At 38.4% G+C, this 20988-nt stretch overlaps 1 protein-coding gene across 1 annotated transcript in view; it reads right to left on the bottom strand.

Annotated features, from left to right (window-relative positions):
* The window catches only part of LAMA3 (laminin subunit alpha 3), a 122645-nt gene that overhangs the window by 71834 nt on the left and 29823 nt on the right, over window positions 1–20988 (bottom strand). Inside the window, exons 8-17 of the mRNA XM_085319328.1 lie at window positions 17864–17982; window positions 13392–13482; window positions 11103–11234; window positions 9237–9299; window positions 6687–6821; window positions 4972–5109; window positions 4421–4467; window positions 3026–3125; window positions 1826–1878; window positions 1368–1473 (exon numbers count right to left, since the gene is read on the bottom strand). Of these exons, the coding sequence (XP_085175454.1) occupies window positions 1368–1473; window positions 1826–1878; window positions 3026–3125; window positions 4421–4467; window positions 4972–5109; window positions 6687–6821; window positions 9237–9299; window positions 11103–11234; window positions 13392–13482; window positions 17864–17982 (984 nt within the window). The remainder of the gene's footprint in view (window positions 1–1367; window positions 1474–1825; window positions 1879–3025; window positions 3126–4420; window positions 4468–4971; window positions 5110–6686; window positions 6822–9236; window positions 9300–11102; window positions 11235–13391; window positions 13483–17863; window positions 17983–20988) is intronic.

The following is a 20988-nucleotide window of genomic DNA, read 5'->3' as shown; positions in this document are numbered from 1 at the left end:
AAAGGTTGAAAGTTCATAACCACATATTCACGTCAGCATGTAAAAGTGTCCTGCTTAAGATATATGGAGCACCTATAATCTCACTGAAATCAAGCAGAATTGAAGTACTCGGCACTTTTGTGAAACCACATCTGTTTCATTAGATCCTTGGTTTGAAAATTAGGCATGAAAGCGATGTTTGATAAGTTAGCCATTATTTTTAACTGTGCACATATAAAATGATTGCTAAAAGTACTTCAGTGTTTTACAAATAAATTTCTAATACCATCATGGCCAGGCGTAAATTAGCACAGCAAAGTCTGTGAAAGCACTTTCAATGATTTTAACAAATCCAAATTCTGGAGAGGAACAAGGAGGGAACAACTGAAGTAGCTCTACATCCCTCAAAACACCTTCAGAAGAATGACCACTTTCTCCACATTATAGCTATGCCTGGCTCTGCTTTAAAACACTTATCGCTTATAGACAGGGCCTAAAGCAATAAGCAAATATATCTGCAGAAAATCAAGCTAGTTATCTGGTGAAACATTTTAAGTTTTTATTGCAGCAGCAGACCTTAAAAATAATTAAGCAGAAGAGAGAGCTGCCACTCTTACAGGCATCTGATGTTACTAACACTTGGAGGAAAATCAAACATCCCTGGTTTCATACGTTGGGTGGATGACTGCGAAAAGAAACAACTTTCATTTATCTTGTTTGAGAATCTCTTTAGCAACAATACTTAAATATTTTGCTAGGATTATCTGGGTATTATGCACTGCAGTAAACTTTCCACTTCATTTAAACCCTTGACTGCTTCTCAAAGTGAGGGGTGTTAGATTTCCACAGGGAAGTACAGTATAATAGAGCAGTGAGGTAAGCTGTATGAATGAAGCTGAAGCACATGCACACGAATGAAGGGGAGGCACAAAGCCTGSGATTTCCCAGGCCTCCACTAGTTCTGTGCTGGGCAAGCTTCGGCAGTTCCTGTGTGCGATCCCGTGAGAGGCTTCAACAGCGCCACAAGAGAAGCCTCACACAGGCTAAGCCCAATAAAGCAGGAATCGATTTTCTGAAGACAGTGACCCACAAAAATGACTGGGAACTACTCTATCTGTACATGTGCCATGGTTTCTCTCCCCTTGGAAGGCAAACGTGCTTTAACTGGGTGAAAGAACTCTAGAAAACAGAGGAGATTTTCATTGCAGAACACATCTAGTTTCACAAACTGAGACTTCCATACRTTACAAGCAAGAGTGAAAAATGAGTGATTCAACACAAGTGATTCGWCAAATACATCCATATCTAGAAAATACAGTCTATGGAATTCTAAAGAGTTTTGTGCTAAGTGAAAATGTTTTACTAGAAATGTTCCTTATTCATCTTACCCCGACAGCCAAAATAATTCTTGTTTTCCAGAGCATAATAACCAGCTTCACAAGCATCACAGGAATCTCCACAAACATTAGATTTGCAATAACAGTGTCCATTTTCCTAAGAAAAAAACAACTTGAGGAAAAATATTTCAGCACCTTTTCCAGAACTTCATTCTTTCAATATTTTGAATTCCTTCTAATTCTAAACAGGGTAAAAACTCTAATCTCAACAAAAAATATTATCAAGATATATCACCTGTCATTCATCTTCTGTAATGAACAGACTAGAAAGTACATACATTCAAGGCGATGAAAAATTTTAAGAACTTGTATACATCTTTAGAAAATCACCAGTTATTTTATGTATAAAAGAATATTCAGTTCTAATATTTCTAATCTTGCAAATGTTATAACAATTTATCTTTACAGAAATCTATTTAATTAATGTCTTTCTATTAATTTTATTTTACCTGCTGACACTGTCCAACTCCACTTAATGTTCCACTCACATCACACTGGCATGCTGCAAAGACAGAAAAAAGATAAATCTGCATTTCATCTTTCTGGGATGCTTTGGAGATGAAATAAATTGCTGAATCTGCAACAGTGAGTTACAGTGCAATAAGGTGGATTTTACTCTGGAAGGGTCAGAATAGCAAAYGGATACCAGCACAAGGAAAGAAGAATAAGAAAAGGAGAAAGAATGAGAACTTTGGTATGTGCCATTTACTGACTTGTGTTAGTGTACTCCATSTTGTGTTTAACAGAAACAGGTTTCAGTCTGGATTTGGAGTCRTCTTTCTTTCTTAGAAACATTCAGATGACAGAAGCAAAACTGTCTTCCACCCTGACTGGCAATTCTATTTTGCAGTGCTGCTTTGAGACCAGTACAACTCTGTGTATGAAATATAAATTAAGGAAATATTGCGGGAATGAGCTATGCTGACAAAGAGGTTTTGTGAAACCCCATATTGACTCTGTGGCTGAGGGARGAGAAGACAAATTGCAGGAAAGGTGCAGTAATTAATCTTTGAGGAGACGTTTGGACTGCACATTATTTAGAGCTAAGATGTAATGATATTGGTAGCTGCTCTGAGGCTCCTCGTCTCATCTAGATAGCTGTTGTAGTGTAAACTGATGGAAAAGATACAGATGGGGAGAAAAAATAGGGCTCTGAAGATAAAATGATTCTCCTCTGCCTGAAGTTAACACTCTCACTGTTAAGAAACATTGAAAAGTGCAAAGTAATCATTACTACATAGGCTTAAACCGTAACAGATTTGTCAGGCTTCAAGGCAACAAGAAGGCTCTTCTTCCTTCTACAAGCTAGGAGAAGATAATTAATGAATAAACATCTTTTCCTCCAAACAATGAGCCAAATTCTGGTTTCAGTGTTAAGGAAAAACATCTTGCCTGTGCAATACACATCAACATAACTCACAGTACACTTTGGTCCGGTGTTATTAAGCACTCATGGAATGATGGTCTAATTTTTAAGAATAACTGGTTTCATGAGTAATTTGGTGTCAAATTTAAGCACTAAGGAAAACACACTATTAATAAGAGTTGTTAAAATCACTAAACACCAAGTAAGGCCGCTGCTAACAATGATCATTTTCAAAAGAATTTAACACATTTCATGCCCAAAGAAATAAATCATGAAGCTGTACCTGTACATCCCTCAGGGTTTTCTTTGGCTAGGTTCCAGTACAAGGGTTTGCATTTACTGCAGGTAGGACCTTCCACATGCTGAAGACATTGACAATAGCCCTAATGACAGAAATGAGTCAGTACAGGTCTTTTCAGAATCAAAATTAGAAACAAAAAGAAAAAAAAGCCCACTTAGTAAATGCATGTTATTGAAAAATGAGGTGTCACTGACAACTTTTTTCTACAATGGCTTTCTAAGGAAAATAAGACCAAGTTGCTTTATGTTCTATTCCCCAAAAGATTGTCATTTCACACAACATTCAAAAGAAATTAGAATCTTTCTCTGCTATCCTATCTTCACAAAACAGAGAACTTTTACTATAAGAATTCAGTAAGTATTCAGAAAATCCCAGTTCATATTTATTAGAAACATACTGCTCTTTCTCGTATATTGAACTGCCCAAAGTCACTGAGAACAGGAATCCTCTCCCATTGCTACTAAGAAAAATCTAGTATTGTAACAACTCAGGCAATTTACTCAGAAACAGGGACAATGAAGCTGATTCAGATTTTTTTTCCCGTATTATCAGTACAAGATTGTTYCACATTGCCTATTTTTTCCCTACCTAATCTATCCTAAGTGTTCCAGCAGACATACTTTCCAACTGTTTCATAGCCTTATTAGAATTGTTCTATAGTATTAATTGCTTTGCAGAAAGTTTAAAAAATTTATTTCCTTAGAATAGTCATTGATTTGATATGTTCTCTTTCCTTTACTGCTTCTTTTTTTCTTCAGAGGACAGAATGGAAAAGAGGGTAAGAAAGAGAACCAAATCAGATTCCAAAATGTTAGAATTACTAGTATTTTTTTAAAAATAATGGCACTATCATATCAACAACAAAAAAGATTCTGTACTTWTAAGCCTAGATATCTTATATTTTAATTCCCCCTAAGTTCTGTACAGCATCAGGAAAAAGGTATGACGTCTGTTTTTCTTTCTGAAAATTTGTCTTAGGCACATCTGTTTGTTCTGTCTCTTCTCCCTATTTTCTTTGACTTCTCCATTTATTCAATTATTTTAAAAATAGTTATACAAAAGTAAAAGAAGACATACCTGTTCTTATGAACAAACAGAAGCAAATAATGAAGAGTTCTGCTTTTCTGCACAACTCCTTTCTTCTACCTTTTCTACTCATCTATCCTTTTCCATAAAAACTATGGATGTCTCTCAGTGGAATTGTTTACTCACATCACCACAGTTTCCACGACTCCCAATCAGCCAGTTTTGAGTAGAGGTGAAAGACATATACAGCTGTATATATTAGGCTACACAGATAGCTCTTTCAGTTATTTTCTGGTTATGTTCAGTTCATAGTGTCAATGATGAAGGACTATCTTCTTTGCTAATACTTACCAAATGAGACCCAAAGCTGCCTGAAGGGTCACATTCACCACTGACTTCTGTATGAAATTAAAAAACAAAGATATTGAAAGATCTTTTTTAAAAAGAGTCCTGGAATACAGTACTATAGAACTGCAATGTRGCAGTTTCAAGTTTCAAAGGTTTATTTTAATCTGGTTATCTTGGGGTGATTCAAATACTTTAAACTTCAAAACCAACCTAAGTCTTTAATAATGATGGTGCAAATTTGTATTTAGCCTACTTTAGACTATTTATTTTACTATGCAAAGTAGTAATTTGCAAAAATATGTCACTGATCTATGAAACAGAGATTTTTTATTATGTTTCTTGTGCCAGCAGCTAAAAAAAAGAGTTTAACCTTAAAATGTCCTTCATTAAGTAAGAATGAACAACGAATAMGCTCGTCTAAGTTGTGCTCTTGGTGTGTTCTTTTCAGTGGATTTCTATAATGCTTTATACACAGCRGAATGCCCTGGAGAACCTGGTGATAAAAATGTAGGAAATCTGAACAAGAATGAAGTATTTTCTGTCACAAATGTTACCTTCACAATAGGGGAAACTGTAGGCTTCAGAAAGGCACCTATCACATTGTCGCCCCGTAATGCCTGTTTGACACGAACACTGCCCTGCTGTWGGCTCACATGAGTTGTGATGGGAACCGTGAGGAGAACACTGACAAGCTATATAACAAAAAAACATTGACAATGTTGGTAGGGCTCATCCTCTAACATATACCAAGCAATAGACTAAGCAGTAACTTTCCAAACCAGTAGTACTTTAGAGGTTTTGAAAACTATTTTTGTGGAATATGCTCTATTTTTCTTTGCAATAAAAAACTCACAGGGTCCTCCATTTGCACATAATTCTACTTGGGACCCATGAGTTTGAGATTGCCTCCTATTGACAAGTAGGATTAACAGGAACCTTAATAAATTCCTCTTTCTCTTTGTTCCATTCTAAGAGCAGACTGAGKGAATTTGGTTTTCTGTTTTCCTCATTTTTTATTGTTACAGAAAGAGCATGGCAAATTCTGTAACTAGACTTCCACTTGAAATTATGATGGCAAAATACAGCACATAAAATTGTATGCCCAGCACGCCTTTAGATCCGAGAGCAGAGGAGGCCAGGAAGAAGCTTTGAAACAAATCATAAGACAGTCTTCTTATTCCATATTCTTGTATGAAGTCTCAGCTTTCCAATGATTTACATGCATAGAGTAAATAAGAATAATGCCACAAAAATGAACAACAGTACTACAACAGAGGAGGATAATCTTTGCTCAAATAGAGTCTAAGCTTGAAATTGTTAACAAGAATTATTGTAGCCARTTTCCTAAAGAGGGAGAACAAACCTGTCAGATTATTTTTTGCTATGGCTGTGGTGATTAATAACAGCCAAATTTTGAGGATATGTTGCTTCTTTAGCACTAACAATATTTGATTTCTAGGAAAGAATATCTCCATTTATGATGATCAAGTAGCTTGCTGATTTTTACCACAGGACCTGCAGTTTTTACTCTGCCCGATGTTAAAAACATATATATATATGTTTTCAGCCTGATTAGTCAATCCACTTGGACAGYAAAAATTGTTGATGTGGTAGAAGTTTTTCAGAGAAGAGTTTTTCAGTTTTTCTAGACTAGAATTTAAGGTTGGTGCAGAGAGCACCTATGAATGCGCTTTAAAAGCTTACACAATACTGCAAGAAATAGTAGAATCCCAAAYTAGTTGAAATGTAGCTTAAACTCTCCAGGTTGAGTCAGAACTCAGCTTATGAAATGAGGCTTAAATGAAGCTTATGCTTTTAAAATGAAGCCTATACTCTCCAATGAACTTAACTGAAGCTTATAATCTCCAATAAGTCAGAATTCATAAAGGTGCATGCCCATTGCCTACACTCAACTTTAGATTTCCTATATTAAAAGGAAGATATAGCTACAGCAAAGCCAAACATTCTCATGATCCTATTAATCCAGCTAGCATAGATAATAGAGATACGATAATAGAGATAGCACAGATAATAGAGATGATGTCCAGAGTGGGCTGCCAGAGTGTGAACGTGTTAGGAATCCTGGCCACTGGCTGAGTCTTCAGTGTTATTGTTGGCTGCATTGAATGGAATGAAACTTTCATGGTTAGATATGTAGTTTGTAGCCATGTAGTAGACAGAAATATGTTTGAGGGAATCAAATCATTCTTTTCTGTGTAACAGAAATGAGAGAGAAAAGCCAGAAAAGGGAGGAAAGGCTGTTACTCACCCAAGCAGCTGGGATAGCTGTAATAACCTGGAGCACACTGGTCACATCTAAGTCCAGCATAGTTACTATGGCACAGACACTGACCTCTAGGACCACATGTATTGGCCACAGAACCACGAGCATCACAGTTGCATTCTGCACAGGAAAATATAATAGATAATTATCCTGACAGATACATATCTAAATTGGCATTATTTAGATCGGAATTTGCCAAAAAAACCACCTTTGAATGCAAAGCAATCATGAGAAACCCAGATAAAGCCGTAGTTTTACCAGCAAAAATAAATATTCTCCAGTAGATACGTATAATGTAATTGCCTTCTCAACCATTGATAATAAAGTTCTTACTGCAATGCTAAAATTTATAGATTAGAAATTTAGTTTGGTCCCTTGCAAAACGTGTAAGGAACAGTAATTTATCTTACAATGGAAAATCACATGAGATAATTAGTTAATAACTTAAAAATTTAACCTCAGACCTAGAGCGTCCACAAAGCTAGGTTGGGTCTAACAGCTAACAAGAAGCTTACTAGTAAAGCAGTTTGATAAATGATACAYGAGGTAAAAAAACTGTTCACCTATATTGGTTCTACAAGCCAGCAAGCTGTGCAGTGCAGGACTCAGTAGGTGATAGACATACAGCACATTGGTAGACTATAACAACTAGCTGGATGGGTGCTTTACACAGTTATCACTATTTTAAACTAACAGCTCTAATACAGATAAGATGTACTCCATTATTGATGCAATACTGGAAGTTATACAGCCTAAGCTTTATATATACACGAATGGGAGCCCATCTGGAGATCCCAGCTGCCAAAGGGAGAAGCTAAAAAGTTGCAGCTGATCACTTGAATTTTACGAGACCACAGAAGCTGAAGGGTGGAAAGATTTCACTCAGCTTCACTGTCCCACCTGGGATGACTGACAGAAATATAAAGCAGATGCTATTTAAGCACTGTCTTTCCATCCCATTTTGATATTCCTGATTCCCCCTTTGAGTTCCTCTCTCTCTAGCAGCCAATGATGTCTGACTTTCCTGCATCTACTTCAAAGGTTCAAGGAAATATGCAGGACTTGCTCTGAARTATGACAGATAAAAACATTGCAGCTTCCAAAAACATCACCTACATTAGAAGCAACCCCCATCTGAATATATATAACATCCTCTCTTCATTTTAATGGAATTGATTAGTTTAAGGATTCATATTGCTATCACTCCTACTGAAWAAATCTTCTACTGATTTCAACAGGGCAGGACCAGAGAGGTCAATTTTAGCTGTGGCAGCCAAAACATTGCAGATCTACCTCTCTTTTAAAGATCAGAACTCCAAAGAGGAGTAGAAGGCTAGACTGCTCATCTTCCACCACAGTTTGCAGCATACCACATTAGTTTAAATTTAAACCAATGGCAGCTTATTTTAATAGAACAAGCTATGAACAGTGGCAGTTAGGAGTGATCSCACTGCCTGTGTTTTCAACTACTTTTTTCTGTCTTTTACAGCTTGTTTTTGCATGTTCTCTTAAGCTTTCATATGTCTTTTCAGTTTTCAATGTTAAAAGCTTGAACACATTTGATATGGTTTGATTTGCAAACATATGAGAGAAGAGGATTTACAAGAGTGCACACAGAGGCCTGTGAGGGCAATTATTTTTAATGCTATATAAAGGAGAAGATAACTGGCTACAAGAAAATAAGGCTTTGTGGGATGTAATGGCAACTGCAGACAACTTCAAGAAAACAATTAGGACTTGTAAATTCATAAATGAATTAGCACTGTCTGCTTATATTTAAGTGTCTGCTCCACTAACAGAAGAAAATACTTTTCCTAATACCAGCATACACTCCAGTTCCATGAAAGCTAATAGATATAAAGGAGAATAACATCTATTTTGGTATCTAACAAAGGTTGCTACATCTTTAAAATCTATTAGGCCTAGATTGCATTGCAAGTATGTATTTAATTAAGTTCTAGCTGTGATGCTGCCTCAGTTCTGCAGTATCATAATATATACTTAAAATGTAAACCCACTGAAGGAATTTTTACAGATTTGAGACAGCTTTGCAATGGGCTAAATAACAAATATATAGCTCTTTTAGAAATCAAAGTAATACATTGCCAATGGCAATGTACAACTTGCTAGGTATAAGAAGACAGTTCATAAACAGAGGGCAGTTAGCCTTAAGAAAGAGACTTACACTGTAAAGCAGATGTCAAGTTCTACATGTCAGAAAGTCTGATGGATTTGTTCATACGAACAACAAACAACAAGATGGTCAGCTTCTTCTGCAGATGTTTGCCGGAGGCTGGCCAAACCTATTTTCATCTATAATTCTTTCTGGAACTAGCCCACTAAATTGTTTAATATTAGCATGACTATATGATAAACTGCTGGTAARAACAAAGCCTCTTTGAAATATAAATATCAATACTGGTAAAAATACAACATAAAACTGCATGAAAGAGCAAGCAGCACTGAAACAGTGAAGAAAAATGAAACAGGGAAAAACAGTGAAAGAGGAAAAAAAAGAAAAGAAAAAGAACTTACCCATTATGTCACCAGCCATAGCATCTCTTGGATTTGGAGAAGTAAAAGGATAAGCAGGAATACCTTTAGAACAAAAGAAGTAATAAAATATACTTGAAATAGACAATAAATTTATTTCTGTAAAGATCATGCCATGAAGTTGTCTACTGTCAACACAAAAAGAATAATAATCATATGCTCTAGTAACCAACTTGAGTTTAGTATTGTTTTAGTTAGCAAAAGTGTAAGAAACCTTTTACTTTTGATCTCYAATTTAAATCCAAACATCCTTCTCAAAGGACAGTATGAAAGGCCAAACATCATTTGGAAACGCTACCAGGTTGCTTCCCTGCCCCCTACTACTTTGTGCAGAAAGTTTTCTCATGCTAAACAGTATTATCTCGGAAGCTCTGCATTTATTTCTTGGCTCCTGCTTCCATTTCAAAGTTCATCTCCTGTTGTTCAGCCCTATCACTTCCCATCTCAAGTGCTAGAATTCATGATGTGTGTCTTACATCTTGGGAGTATTTCTGAGACTCCTCCGCATTAGGAATGGGAAAGACATTCCAACAAACTTCCCTTCATTAAGACGGATTGTGATCCTTACCAAACTTGATGTGCCACAAACTCCAGCAGCATTTGATCAAAGTCTATCTGAGCTGAACATACTTTAAAATGCTGCATTATGAACAAAAAGCTAAACAGATATGATAATCTAGAAAGCATTATACAGAAAGTATTTATTTTATTCAGAACAATATTCAATTTTTACACTGCTTTATCCTGTGTTTTCTATTGATTTCCCTCTTCACTGTTCCAGTTTTGTAATGGTATCTCTCTTCTAATGGTGTAAAAGCAATGTATAATTGAAGCATCACAGTGGYAAATCAAACTGCAAATCCTGCCTCAGAACAACCCTTCTTTATTGACTATCAGAAACACAGTTCTCATGCATGCACAAAACACTCCCAGTGATACATTTTTAGAATCTGATCATGGAATCACAAGATTTTACACAACAAATACAATCCTGGTGTTTTCTTCTCAATTATTGTATATTTAATTTGTCTCTGAGAAAAGCATTGGATTTTCCCAACACATGTTTTAGTATCTTTATTTTAAAGTAACAATCTCATTTGTATATAATTTATAGCATTAGATATTGTTCCAATACCAGTTTGAATAAATGGAAGGAGTCATCATTTCTGCTATATCATTTTTTTAATGTGTTTATTTTCTTTGGATTTACAAACATCTTTCTTTCAGCCATTTTCCTGACAAATCCAAAACAAATTGTAACCCTTCCTTCAACCACGTATCAGCAACTACCAGCAGTCCAGCAAAAATAGACAGCATGTCTGAGAGTCTAATGTTCTCCCAAGAGGGTCTTTCCAACATTGCACAGGCACTATTCCAGGGTCAGAATCCTCTAAAAGTCCACAAGCTGGGTTTATGGGGAGGGGTTATCCTGCAAGGCCTCAAGAACACAGAACCATTTTCTCCTCTCTCTCTTGCTACAGCCACAYTGCACTTCCCAGTCCAAGTGAATTATGCCTAAAGACACTGAGTCATATTTGAAACAATCTGTCCAGGGCGTTAGGACCGGAATTCACAATGTATTGAGAGACAGGCTCTAACTTCTCCCAGGATGTCTTAAATGAACTCAGAAGTCTGAGAATGCAACCAAATCTACCTGATTATCAAGTTAATTGCCATTTTGTAAAACAAACTAGATTCTCTTCAGTGTTATGACAACTGATTCACCAGAATGTGTAAACATTAGAATCCAAAATGATGGAACGTTTTATCCAAGTGTAGTGAAAATGGTTAATTCCTTGATGCATATTAAAAACATCTGAAAAGAAACATTTTTATTTGTATACTTACGGATACAAAATGGAAAACCATAGAATCCATCTGCACATTGCTCACAGCTTTCTCCCTGGAAATTCTGCTTACAGAAACAGCGGCCAGATCCTTCCTCACAACCTTCCGCATGCTCCAAGTCACAACTGCAGGCTAAGTAAGTATTAACAATTAGGTACTTTATAGAAAAAAATTAATTTGTCTTCTGTAGCAGTGCACAGTATATTAAACAGTGTTTCATTTGTAGTTCTGAATATCTCATTATTTAAAGAATTAACATTTGCATGCTATTTCACATTTTCCAAGTACTCTATATCAGCATTTAATCTTTGTGATATCATTAGGGATAAGAACTATATTATTTTCTTACAGTGTTTATTTTTCATAATTCAGAAAGTTGTCCTTTATTACTCGATAGCACTGCAGCAACTACCCTTTTTGCTGCTTCTCATCTCTCTCCATGGTCTGCGTTGAACACCWGCCTCTGTCCACTCTCCCTTACATACGAAGTTCAAAAACATCTCTGCAGCATTCCCACTCTGTTGACTTTCCATTCATTTCAATACATAAATAATCTGTAACCTTCTCCTACCTGTCACAAAACTCTTTCATCCTGGTCATAATTCAACCTTTATCTTACACCTATACTCAGTTCTTATTTATAAATGTTGTATCAATATTTATTCTGTTGCATTATTTATTATACATGCTAGCTTCAGCACTTTGGACACTGTCTCCCATAACATCCTCCTAGATAAACTCAGGAAGTCTGAGTTAGACGAGTGGACAGTGAGGTGGATTGAGAACTGGCTGAAAGGCAGAGCTCAGAGGGTCGTCATCAGTSGTGTGGAGTCTAGTTGGAGGCCTGTGGCTAGTGGTGTCTCCCAGGGCTCAGTACTGGGTCCCATCCTGTTCAACTTTTTCATCGATGACCTGGATGAGGGGACGGAGTGCCTCCTCAGCAAGTTTGCTGATGACACCAAGCTGGGAGGAGTGGCTGACACTCCTGAGAGCTGTGCTGCCATTCAGGGAGACCTGGACAGGCTGGAGAGCTGGGCAGAGAGGAACCTCGTGAGGTTCAACAAGGGCAAGTGCAGAGTTCTGCAACTAGGGAAAAATAACACTAGGCACCAGTACAAGCKGGGGGCTGACCTTCTGCAGAGCAGCTCTGGACCTGGGAGTGCTGGTGGATGACAAGTTGACTATGAGCCAGCAAGGTGCCCTTGTTGCCAAGAAAGCCAATGGTCTCCTGGGGTGCATTAGGGAGAGTGTTGCCAGCAGGTSGAGGGAGGTGATCCTGCCCCTCCACTCAGCCCTGGGGAGGCCTCATCTTGAGTACTGTGTCCAGTTCTGGGCTCCCCAGTACAAGAGAGACATGGAGCTACTGGAGAGAGTCCAGCATAGGGCTACAAAGATGATCAGAGGGCTGGAGCATCTGCCCTCTGAGGAACGGCTGTGAGAGGTGGGCCTCTTCAGCCTGGGGAAGAGAAGCCTGAGGGGGGGATCTTATCAATGTGTACAAGTACCTGAAGGGAGGGTGTCAAGGGGATGGGGCCAAACTCTTTTCAGTTGTCCTATGTGACAGGACAAGAGGCAATGGGCAGAAACTGAAGCACAGACAGTTCCGCCTGAMCGTGAGGGGGAATTTCTTTACTGGGAGAGTGTTGGAGCACTGGACTAGGTTGCCCAGAGAGGTTGTGGAGTCTCCTTCTCTGGAGATCTTCAAGGCCCGCCTGGATGCAGCCCTGTCTAACACGCTCTAGGTGACCCTGCTGAGCAGGGGGGTTGGACTAGATGATCTCCTGAGGTCCCTTCCAACCTTACTGATTCTATGATTCTATAAAGTCGGAGTGGACTTCATGACCCTTTGAGCTGTCAAATAAAATTTTCAAGACTCAAAAGATACATGTACATCAAAGAGCTAAGAGGAACAGAGTCATGAGGGTGAGAGATGAGAGTGGTTTCTAAGAGGTCACACCAGTTCACTGTGGGGCGTGCAGCTGCACCCACAGTCTGTGTGATTTTATCTCCTCAGCAGCCTTTTCTGGCTTACTTCCTCCTATGGCCGTGCTGCTGGTCTGAGGTTTATGGCTCATACGACACAAATGTTGAGAAGAATACCATTAAAAAAGGTTTAAATCAACACAGAAAGTCATTTGCTGTTACTCTTCTATCTTTTGCGCACTTTTTAATATTTCCTCCCTGAAAGACACATCCTATGCCCCGATTATAGCAAAAACAAACAAACAAACAAACAAAAAAGCCCCCACCTTACCAATATGAGAAGACAGTGCATAAAGAAGAACTTACGTATACAGCCATCATGAGCCCTCACTGGAACACCATAAGGACGATAGTAACCTTTTGCACATTTCTCACAGTTWACACCAGCTGTGTTATGCTGTGCGAAATAAAACAAGAGAATATACAGTGAAAAAAGGAACATAGATAGAGAATTAAGAAATATTAACATCCTTTATGCTATTCCTATATATCACTAAGCAAAAAACAGCAGATCACTACAGTAAAGACTGTATTTGTCAGCTGCTGATTTTTAACTACCTGTATTTTCTAAAGCTTTCTGAATTACACTATTCTCAAATCTAAGAGCTGAATTTTAACTTTAAAGCGTTATAAAAAGACCTATTTTAACAAAACATTAATTTAAAYCAAGGGAAAAATCTTTTCTACCATCAGATGTTTCTCTTTCATACTGCATTCTTATCACATTGGGTACATAATTCAGGCAATTGCATTGTGCTTTTTGATGGTATATAATACTTTTTAAAATACTTTATATCTAAGGTCAACATCAAATGAAAGTGTATTTTGACAATAGCGTCTCTTGCTGTAAAACTTTTTCTTGCTTGATGGAGGCAGTAACACATAATGGCAATGTTGTTCATGAGCTGAGTAAATCTTGGGGCTGGTGGTGAGGCAGTTGCAGAGTGCCTAGGTCGCTGCTGGGGGCTACTGTCCACAGTTGGTCTCAGTTCACGAAGCTGTTTCTGATCAAGACTGTGTGGGGGTACTTGGATAGTGTGCAGTGATGGTCTCAACACACTGCAGGCCACAGTCTATGGCAGCTACTGATGCTAAGGCCCATGGCTCAGACATAGCTCCAGGAGGCAGACGCCACTCTCCAGGCTCCTGCTGGGGCCTGCAGTGTGCAGGATGCTCAGGGCGCTGCTGGAGCTGCTGTTTGCAGTTGGTTTCAGTTCATGCAACTGTTTCAGGCTATGCTTCCAGCTCTATGGGGAGCTTTTGTCACCTTCAGATCCAAGCTCCTGCTGGGAAATGCTGACTTCTGATTAGGAAGGGTCATGCTCACATTGAGCAGCAGCTAGAGACACAATTTTGTTGCAGTGCTTAGCATAGCAAGGGTGCAGAGGGGCCCAGCATTTCTGCTTAAGATTGTGTGGGGCTGCTTGGATAGTGTGCAGTGATGGTCTCAACACACTGCAGGCCACTGTCTATGGCAGCTACTGGTGCTAAGGCCTGTGGCTCAGACAGAGCTCCACGAGGCGGATGCCATTCTCTGGGGCTTGGCCTGCTGAGAGTGCCTGGGGCTGCCCAGGGCTGAGAGGCAAGATAACCCAAGGGAGAGCTTGTGGTAAGATCAGAGGACAGACCAGTCTAGATGATGTAGCAGGTATCTGCTACAAACCACCTGATCAAAAGGAGAAAGTAGATGAAACCTTCTTTAGATAGTCAGAGAAAGCTTCACAATCATAGGCCTTGGTACTCGTGGATGGCTTTAACCATTCCAGTATCTGCTGGAAGGGCAATGCGGCTGGGTCCAGGTAATCCAGAAGCAGGCCTTTGATAGAGTCTCCTTTGACAGTATTCTTACGACCACATTGGTGAGATATGAACTGAATAAGCTGATGATAAGGTGAGTGGAAAATTGTCTGGACTGTTGGACTGAAAGAGTTGTGATCAGTCGTGCAAAGTCCACCTCACGGCCAGCAGCTAGTGGCATGCTTCAGGGATCAATACCGGGACCAATACTGTTCCATGTCTTCTTTAATGACTCACATTTTGGGACAAAGTACACTCTTAGCAAGCTTGCGGACAACACCAAATTGGGGGAGCAGTCAATGTCCTGGTTGGCAGGGAAGCTGTTCAGAGGGACCTGGACAAGCTTGAGAACGGTTCGACAGGAAACTCAGAAAGTTCAACAAAAGCAAATGCCAAGTCTCACACATGGGATGGAAACCTCAGACAACAATATAGGCTGGGGGCTGATTTCTTAGGAAGCAACTTTGTAGAAAAGGACCTAGGAATCCTGATGGGTTTAACAAATTTAACATGAAGCAGCAGCATGTCCTTGCAGGAAAGGAGTGCAACAGTATCCTGGACTATTTTAATAGGAGTAGCCAGTAAGCTGAGAAAAGTGACTCTTTGCTCTCTTTGGCACTTGTCAGACTGCATTTGGAGTACTGTGTCCAGTTTGGGGCTTCCCATTACAAGACAGATATTGTCCACCAAGATGGTCAGAGACTAGAACATGTGACATTAAAGAGGATACTGAGCAAACTGGGTCTGTTCAGCACTGAGAAGGCAAAAGGGAGACCTTATTGCTATCTACAACTACCTGACTGGAGAATACAAAAGGGATGGAGCCAGACTCTTCTCAGAGTTGCACAGCAATAGTACAAGGAGCAATACATACAAGCTGGAACATGGAAAATTCTAATTAGATATTTTTCACTATGAAGGTAGTCACATAACAAAACAAGTTTCCCAGGGTGGTTATGGAATCTCCATCCTTGGAGATGTTCAAGCCACAACTGGATAAGTTCCTCATTAACGTGACCTACTAGACCTGCTCGGAGTTGGATTAGATGATTTCTGGAGCTCCCATCCAACCTAAATTATTCAATGGTTCTATGGTTTTTCTCCCTTCTGAACTTGTGGAAGGATTAAAGAGAAAATGTGGAATGTACAATACTTAAAACTATCTGACACATGCAGAACAGAATATATGGGTCAATATTATCAGATTCTAAAGAAAGAAAACTTATCCGTGTGCGCAACACTTCTATTCCTATTGTTTCATCATTCAGTCATCCATTACTAACACTTTCTTCCATGACACACACACACAAAAAATTAAAATCCATGTGTTCTTTCTATGAAGAAAATACTATAATTAGATTTATGCTAAACTTATTTAATCCAATGTAATTTCCTAAAAATTAGATTACAAACATCCAACATCAGTTACACAACCAGAACTCATAGATTTAGATTAATCTTACTCTTTTATATCCCAAATGCAATTTAAGAAACATGTTCTATCACTAATAAGGAGATAACAGGAAGCATCACCATGATATATCTTACCAGAATGGATGATCAAAGTTATGCATACAAATGTCAATTGGAAGACAAAGAACATTTCTTCTGCTAATGTTAGCAAAAATAATTCTACCTTCTTCTCGCAGCACAGATAATACCTGATTATATTATGGCAATAAATGAGAAATACACTATATCGTTTTACTGGACATTTCCTGTTTTGTTGTTTAAATAGATACATATTTTTAAATGTGCAGCATGGTAATATATAAATCATGATGAGTAGGTTTCATAGGAATATACAATTGATGCTAATTTTCCCTCTGATCTACATTCTGCTGAGCAGTTTCTCATCATTCTTCAGAAGATTGACTCGACAACAAAAGGAAGATAACGCTTCAAAAAATTCTAGCTGTATTTAGAGAGCCTGAGATCACTGAATCAATGAATAATTTAGGTTGGAAGGGGCTTCGGGAGACTGGATGGTCCAACAGTGCTCAAAGCAAACTTAACTCCAAGGTTAGATCAAGTTACTCAGAGCCTAGTGTGATCTTTCCTGATAGTAATTAGTCAGAATAGTATAAAAGTTACTAAGAATGAGACATCCTTTCTCTTTGCAATAATATAATATTCAGTAATGACATATACAGTGTAAAATCCCTGACTTCAAGTTTACATCTGTTGACTGAATCCAGCATAGCCTCTAAGATGGTTAGTGGCCTGGAGCACACGACATGTAAAGAGATACTGAGGGAATGGCTTTGGTTAGCTTGGAGAAGCTTAAGGAGGCATAAGGTATCTACTTGCAGTTTTCCATTACCTAAGAGAGGAGTACAGAGACAACAGGGCCAGACTTTTCTAAGACTTGCACAGTAAAAGGACAAAAGCCAACTACCACAAGATGCAGCTGGGGAAATTCCTACTGAATAGTAGCAAAAATCTCTTTACCACTGGAGTGATTAAATTCTAGAATCTCCATTCTTGGAAACACTCAGAACTCAACTGGACAAGTCCCTGTGCAATCTAATATAACTTTGTAGATAGCCCTGCTCTGAGTGGAGGGCTAGACTAGATGATTTCCAGAGGTCTCTTCAGCCTAATTTTTTTCTATGAAATAAGCTTTTTTAATGGCAATAAGCTTCCTTCCTGTTACAGCCTATGCTCTCCTTTACTTCTGCTAGTGAAGGAGAGGCCCTCTGTTTTTGCTTCCATAAGGAATCAAGACTTCCATAAGGACAAAGTTTGTATTTTATTTAGGAAATTTTACTTTTCCTTTGTTAAGCAAGCAAATGACAAAGTCTATAATAACAGGAAAGGGATTTTTTTAGTTATTTAATAGTTAAATGATGTGGCTTTACTTGAATCACACGGGACTAAAGTACGTAAACATATTTATTTCTAGTGTGGGCACAGTCATACTCCAGAATCCATTTCTCCAAATGTCATTAAGTTAAACTGACCAAAACCACCTTTTTTACCTGGCAATTAATGCAAACTCCACCACCTTCGTAATGCCCATGGATGTTTAAGCTTTCTTGATGATGATCAATATCAGCATCATAGTAGCAATCAGTAGCATGTCCATGGCAATTGCAGGCTGAAAAAGTAATAGCTCAAGTCAGCTTCCATTACAACAGTGGAATTCAGTAAGGTAGCAGAAGTGAAATAGAAGCTTTGATTATTTATATATATACATACAGTCATGTGTGTACTCATACACAGGTATGTTCAAATACATATACTTAGCTATCAGCAAATGGTCTCTCACACCTGGAATAAGGTAATATCATCTAGACATAAGAAAAACATAGGCTGCTAGGTTTGTCAGGGAAGGCAACAGTTGCACCACCTCAGCAATCAAAAACATGTTCAARTGCTTATTCTATTTTTTTGTGTCCAAAAATACATCTAAGCTGAACCTGTGTGCACTAATTCTTTATTTAAAATAAACAATTATAGATTAAGCTATACACATTTGAATAAAAAGATCTACACCAGGGAACTCACATACTCAGCCTGAAGTACAAGGATACCAACAAATTAACTATATGTTTACCCAGCTGCTGTTTTCCGAATTGAGAGTTTTTAAGAAAGAGTTCAATCTACTGACTGAGAATTATGGATTCAAAAAGAGGTAGGCTTATATAAAGAATATCAACAAAAAAAAAGAATAATAAATTCCTCTAGAAAGGGACAGTGTTAGGTGACAGAGATAACTCATTTTCCTAGTTTATGGCTGGTTACAGCCTCAGCTATGAAAAATTTTACTTCGCGTGTTTTGTGGTTAGCTCCTTTCCTTTGTTTATTTCTCTTTTCTATTAAACCAAATAGAGAATACAACTGAACTCACAGACACTCTGAATCCATCTTTAAATGATATGTTCTGCTATACTTTCAATCTATTTTAACTAATGATAATATTGCAGTGTTCAACTGAGATTGAAAAGAGAGATTGAGAGATCTCTGCGAGGCCTTGCTTGCAGGCACATTAGCCTCATAGGTGACCTGACCATAGATACCCTGAGGTTCACCAGCTGAAAACATCTGAGGTACATCTATTGATTGGCCTTGTATCCACATCAGCTGAGTTCACTCTGAAGGTGGGAAATTTAGAAAAGCCTTTACTATTTTACTTTTGGCAGAAGGGCCATAGCAATATAAATCCTAAAACCAGTCAAATGTTTGTGCCTTGTTTGCAGATGAGTGTTAATCTGAAAAATAGCTGTGCACTTGGAATAATTTCTGCAAATACAGTTTGAGTAAAGAGTGATGGATTGACCTAGAAACTAAGTTCTTTTGGCTCATAATCTTGTAGATCATTGTTTATAAACTGATTCTTTTAAACACATTTATCTAACTTCCTGTAGGCCACTTACTGTATCTCCTAATCTGCTCGTCAAGCAGGATATTAGCTAAAACTGATCTCTGATCTTCACTCCCTTCAGCAAAGTAAAGCTCTGCCTGTGTTCACTGAAATCTTCCAGAACTACAATATAATTCTGAATATGGGTTAACTATACCAATATACGGACAGAATAAGTGAAAGGCAGGCCTGTGGTTTTGCCATAAGCGCTTTCTGTCTCCTTTATTTTAGATCTGATCTCCTTTCCTCACTGGAGAGAAACAACAGGAACCTTTATAAAAGAATGCAGAAAGCAAAAAAGGCTTCCACAGGCATCTGAATACTATGCGTGCTTTTAATTACAAATGCCCCAGTATTTCAGGAAAACCTTCCTAGAAAATTCCTGAAGTCATGCTTCATGCTTGAGAAAATCCTCCCTTCATCTGGAAGGAATGAGTTCCTTAGCATCTCAAAATAAAAGTTAAGGACCCTGGCCTAATTCTTTTCATGATGGGGGAAGTGTATTGGAAGTTATTCTTTCAAATTCTACATAAAATACCTGGCACAACTGGAAGCATAACTTAGGCAAAACTAATTCTCCATGCCTTGTTATGTGACCAAATAGACAAAAGAAAGGGATACTGGATCATTCTCTGCATCTCCTCTAGGTCTTTACATTAGAACAGCTTTGGACAAGGAAACTGTCCAATTTCTTTCAATCAGTTTCTCTCCAGGAACCTCAGGCTTCTGTGTTGCTCTAATTTCTTCACTACTGGCTTCTAGGGAAAGAAGTCTGCACCTGGCAAATACTCCCAGTCACCTAAATCACCTAAAACTGAAAGGAGCAACCTATACTAAAGAGGATATTTTTTCAGAGGTAGTTAGAAACTAAGTTCTTTTGGCTCATAATCTTGTAGATGATTGTTCATAAACTGATTCTTTTATATACATGACATTATTTATATATGCTCTTTGTCTATCTCTTCCTGGCCGAAAATATTTTCCTTTCAATGAAAGGAATTCAAATGGGGTTTCAGATACTTTTCAGAAATTGAGTCCCAACATGCCTACCTCCTATCAAATGTTTTAATCATTTGGTTTTTTTTCCAAACCCTCAGTCTTAGTGCTGCAATTTTGATTAAAGCAACACCACAAGCTTTATTCCTTAAACCAATTATATAGGTACATCTATTTGGCTTTCAAATAAGATTCCCATATTAACAGTTTGTACCTACTGGCTATGCTACTCCCAGGAAAGACCAGGAAATGGAAAATAAATTAGGCTAGGCACAAAGGAAAGCAGCAGGCTGCCAACACATTTGCTCAGAATAGGAGATGCACAAAGACAGCAAACATGACCTGTACCACAGACACTGTATTTTGAATACAAAACACCTGTGTGCGGCAGTATGTACCTTCTCACCTAAAGAGGATCATAGAATCAGTAAGGTTGGAAAGGACCTCWGGAGATCATCTAGTCCAACCCYCCTGCTCAGCAGGGTCACCTAGAGCRTGTTAGACAGGGCTGCATCCAAGCAGGCCTTGAAGATCTCCAGAGAAGGAGACTCCACAACCTCTCTGGGCAACCTRGTCCAGTGCTCYRWCACTCTCMCAGTAAAGAAATTCCCCCTCACGGTCAGGCGGAACTGTCTGTGCTTCAATTTCTGCCCATTGCCTCTTGTCCTGTCACATGGGACAACTGAAAAGAGTTTGGCCCCATCCCCTTGACACCCTCCCTTCAGGTACTTGTACACATTGATA

Source organism: Rhea americana, unplaced genomic scaffold (genome assembly GCF_003343005.1).
Source record: "Rhea americana isolate MKP2758 unplaced genomic scaffold, rheAme1 scaffold_58, whole genome shotgun sequence".
In the NCBI taxonomy this organism is placed as follows: Eukaryota; Metazoa; Chordata; class Aves; order Rheiformes; family Rheidae; genus Rhea; species Rhea americana.
Note: the sequence above shows the minus strand (reverse complement) of the source record. Positions and strands in the feature narration are given on the sequence as shown.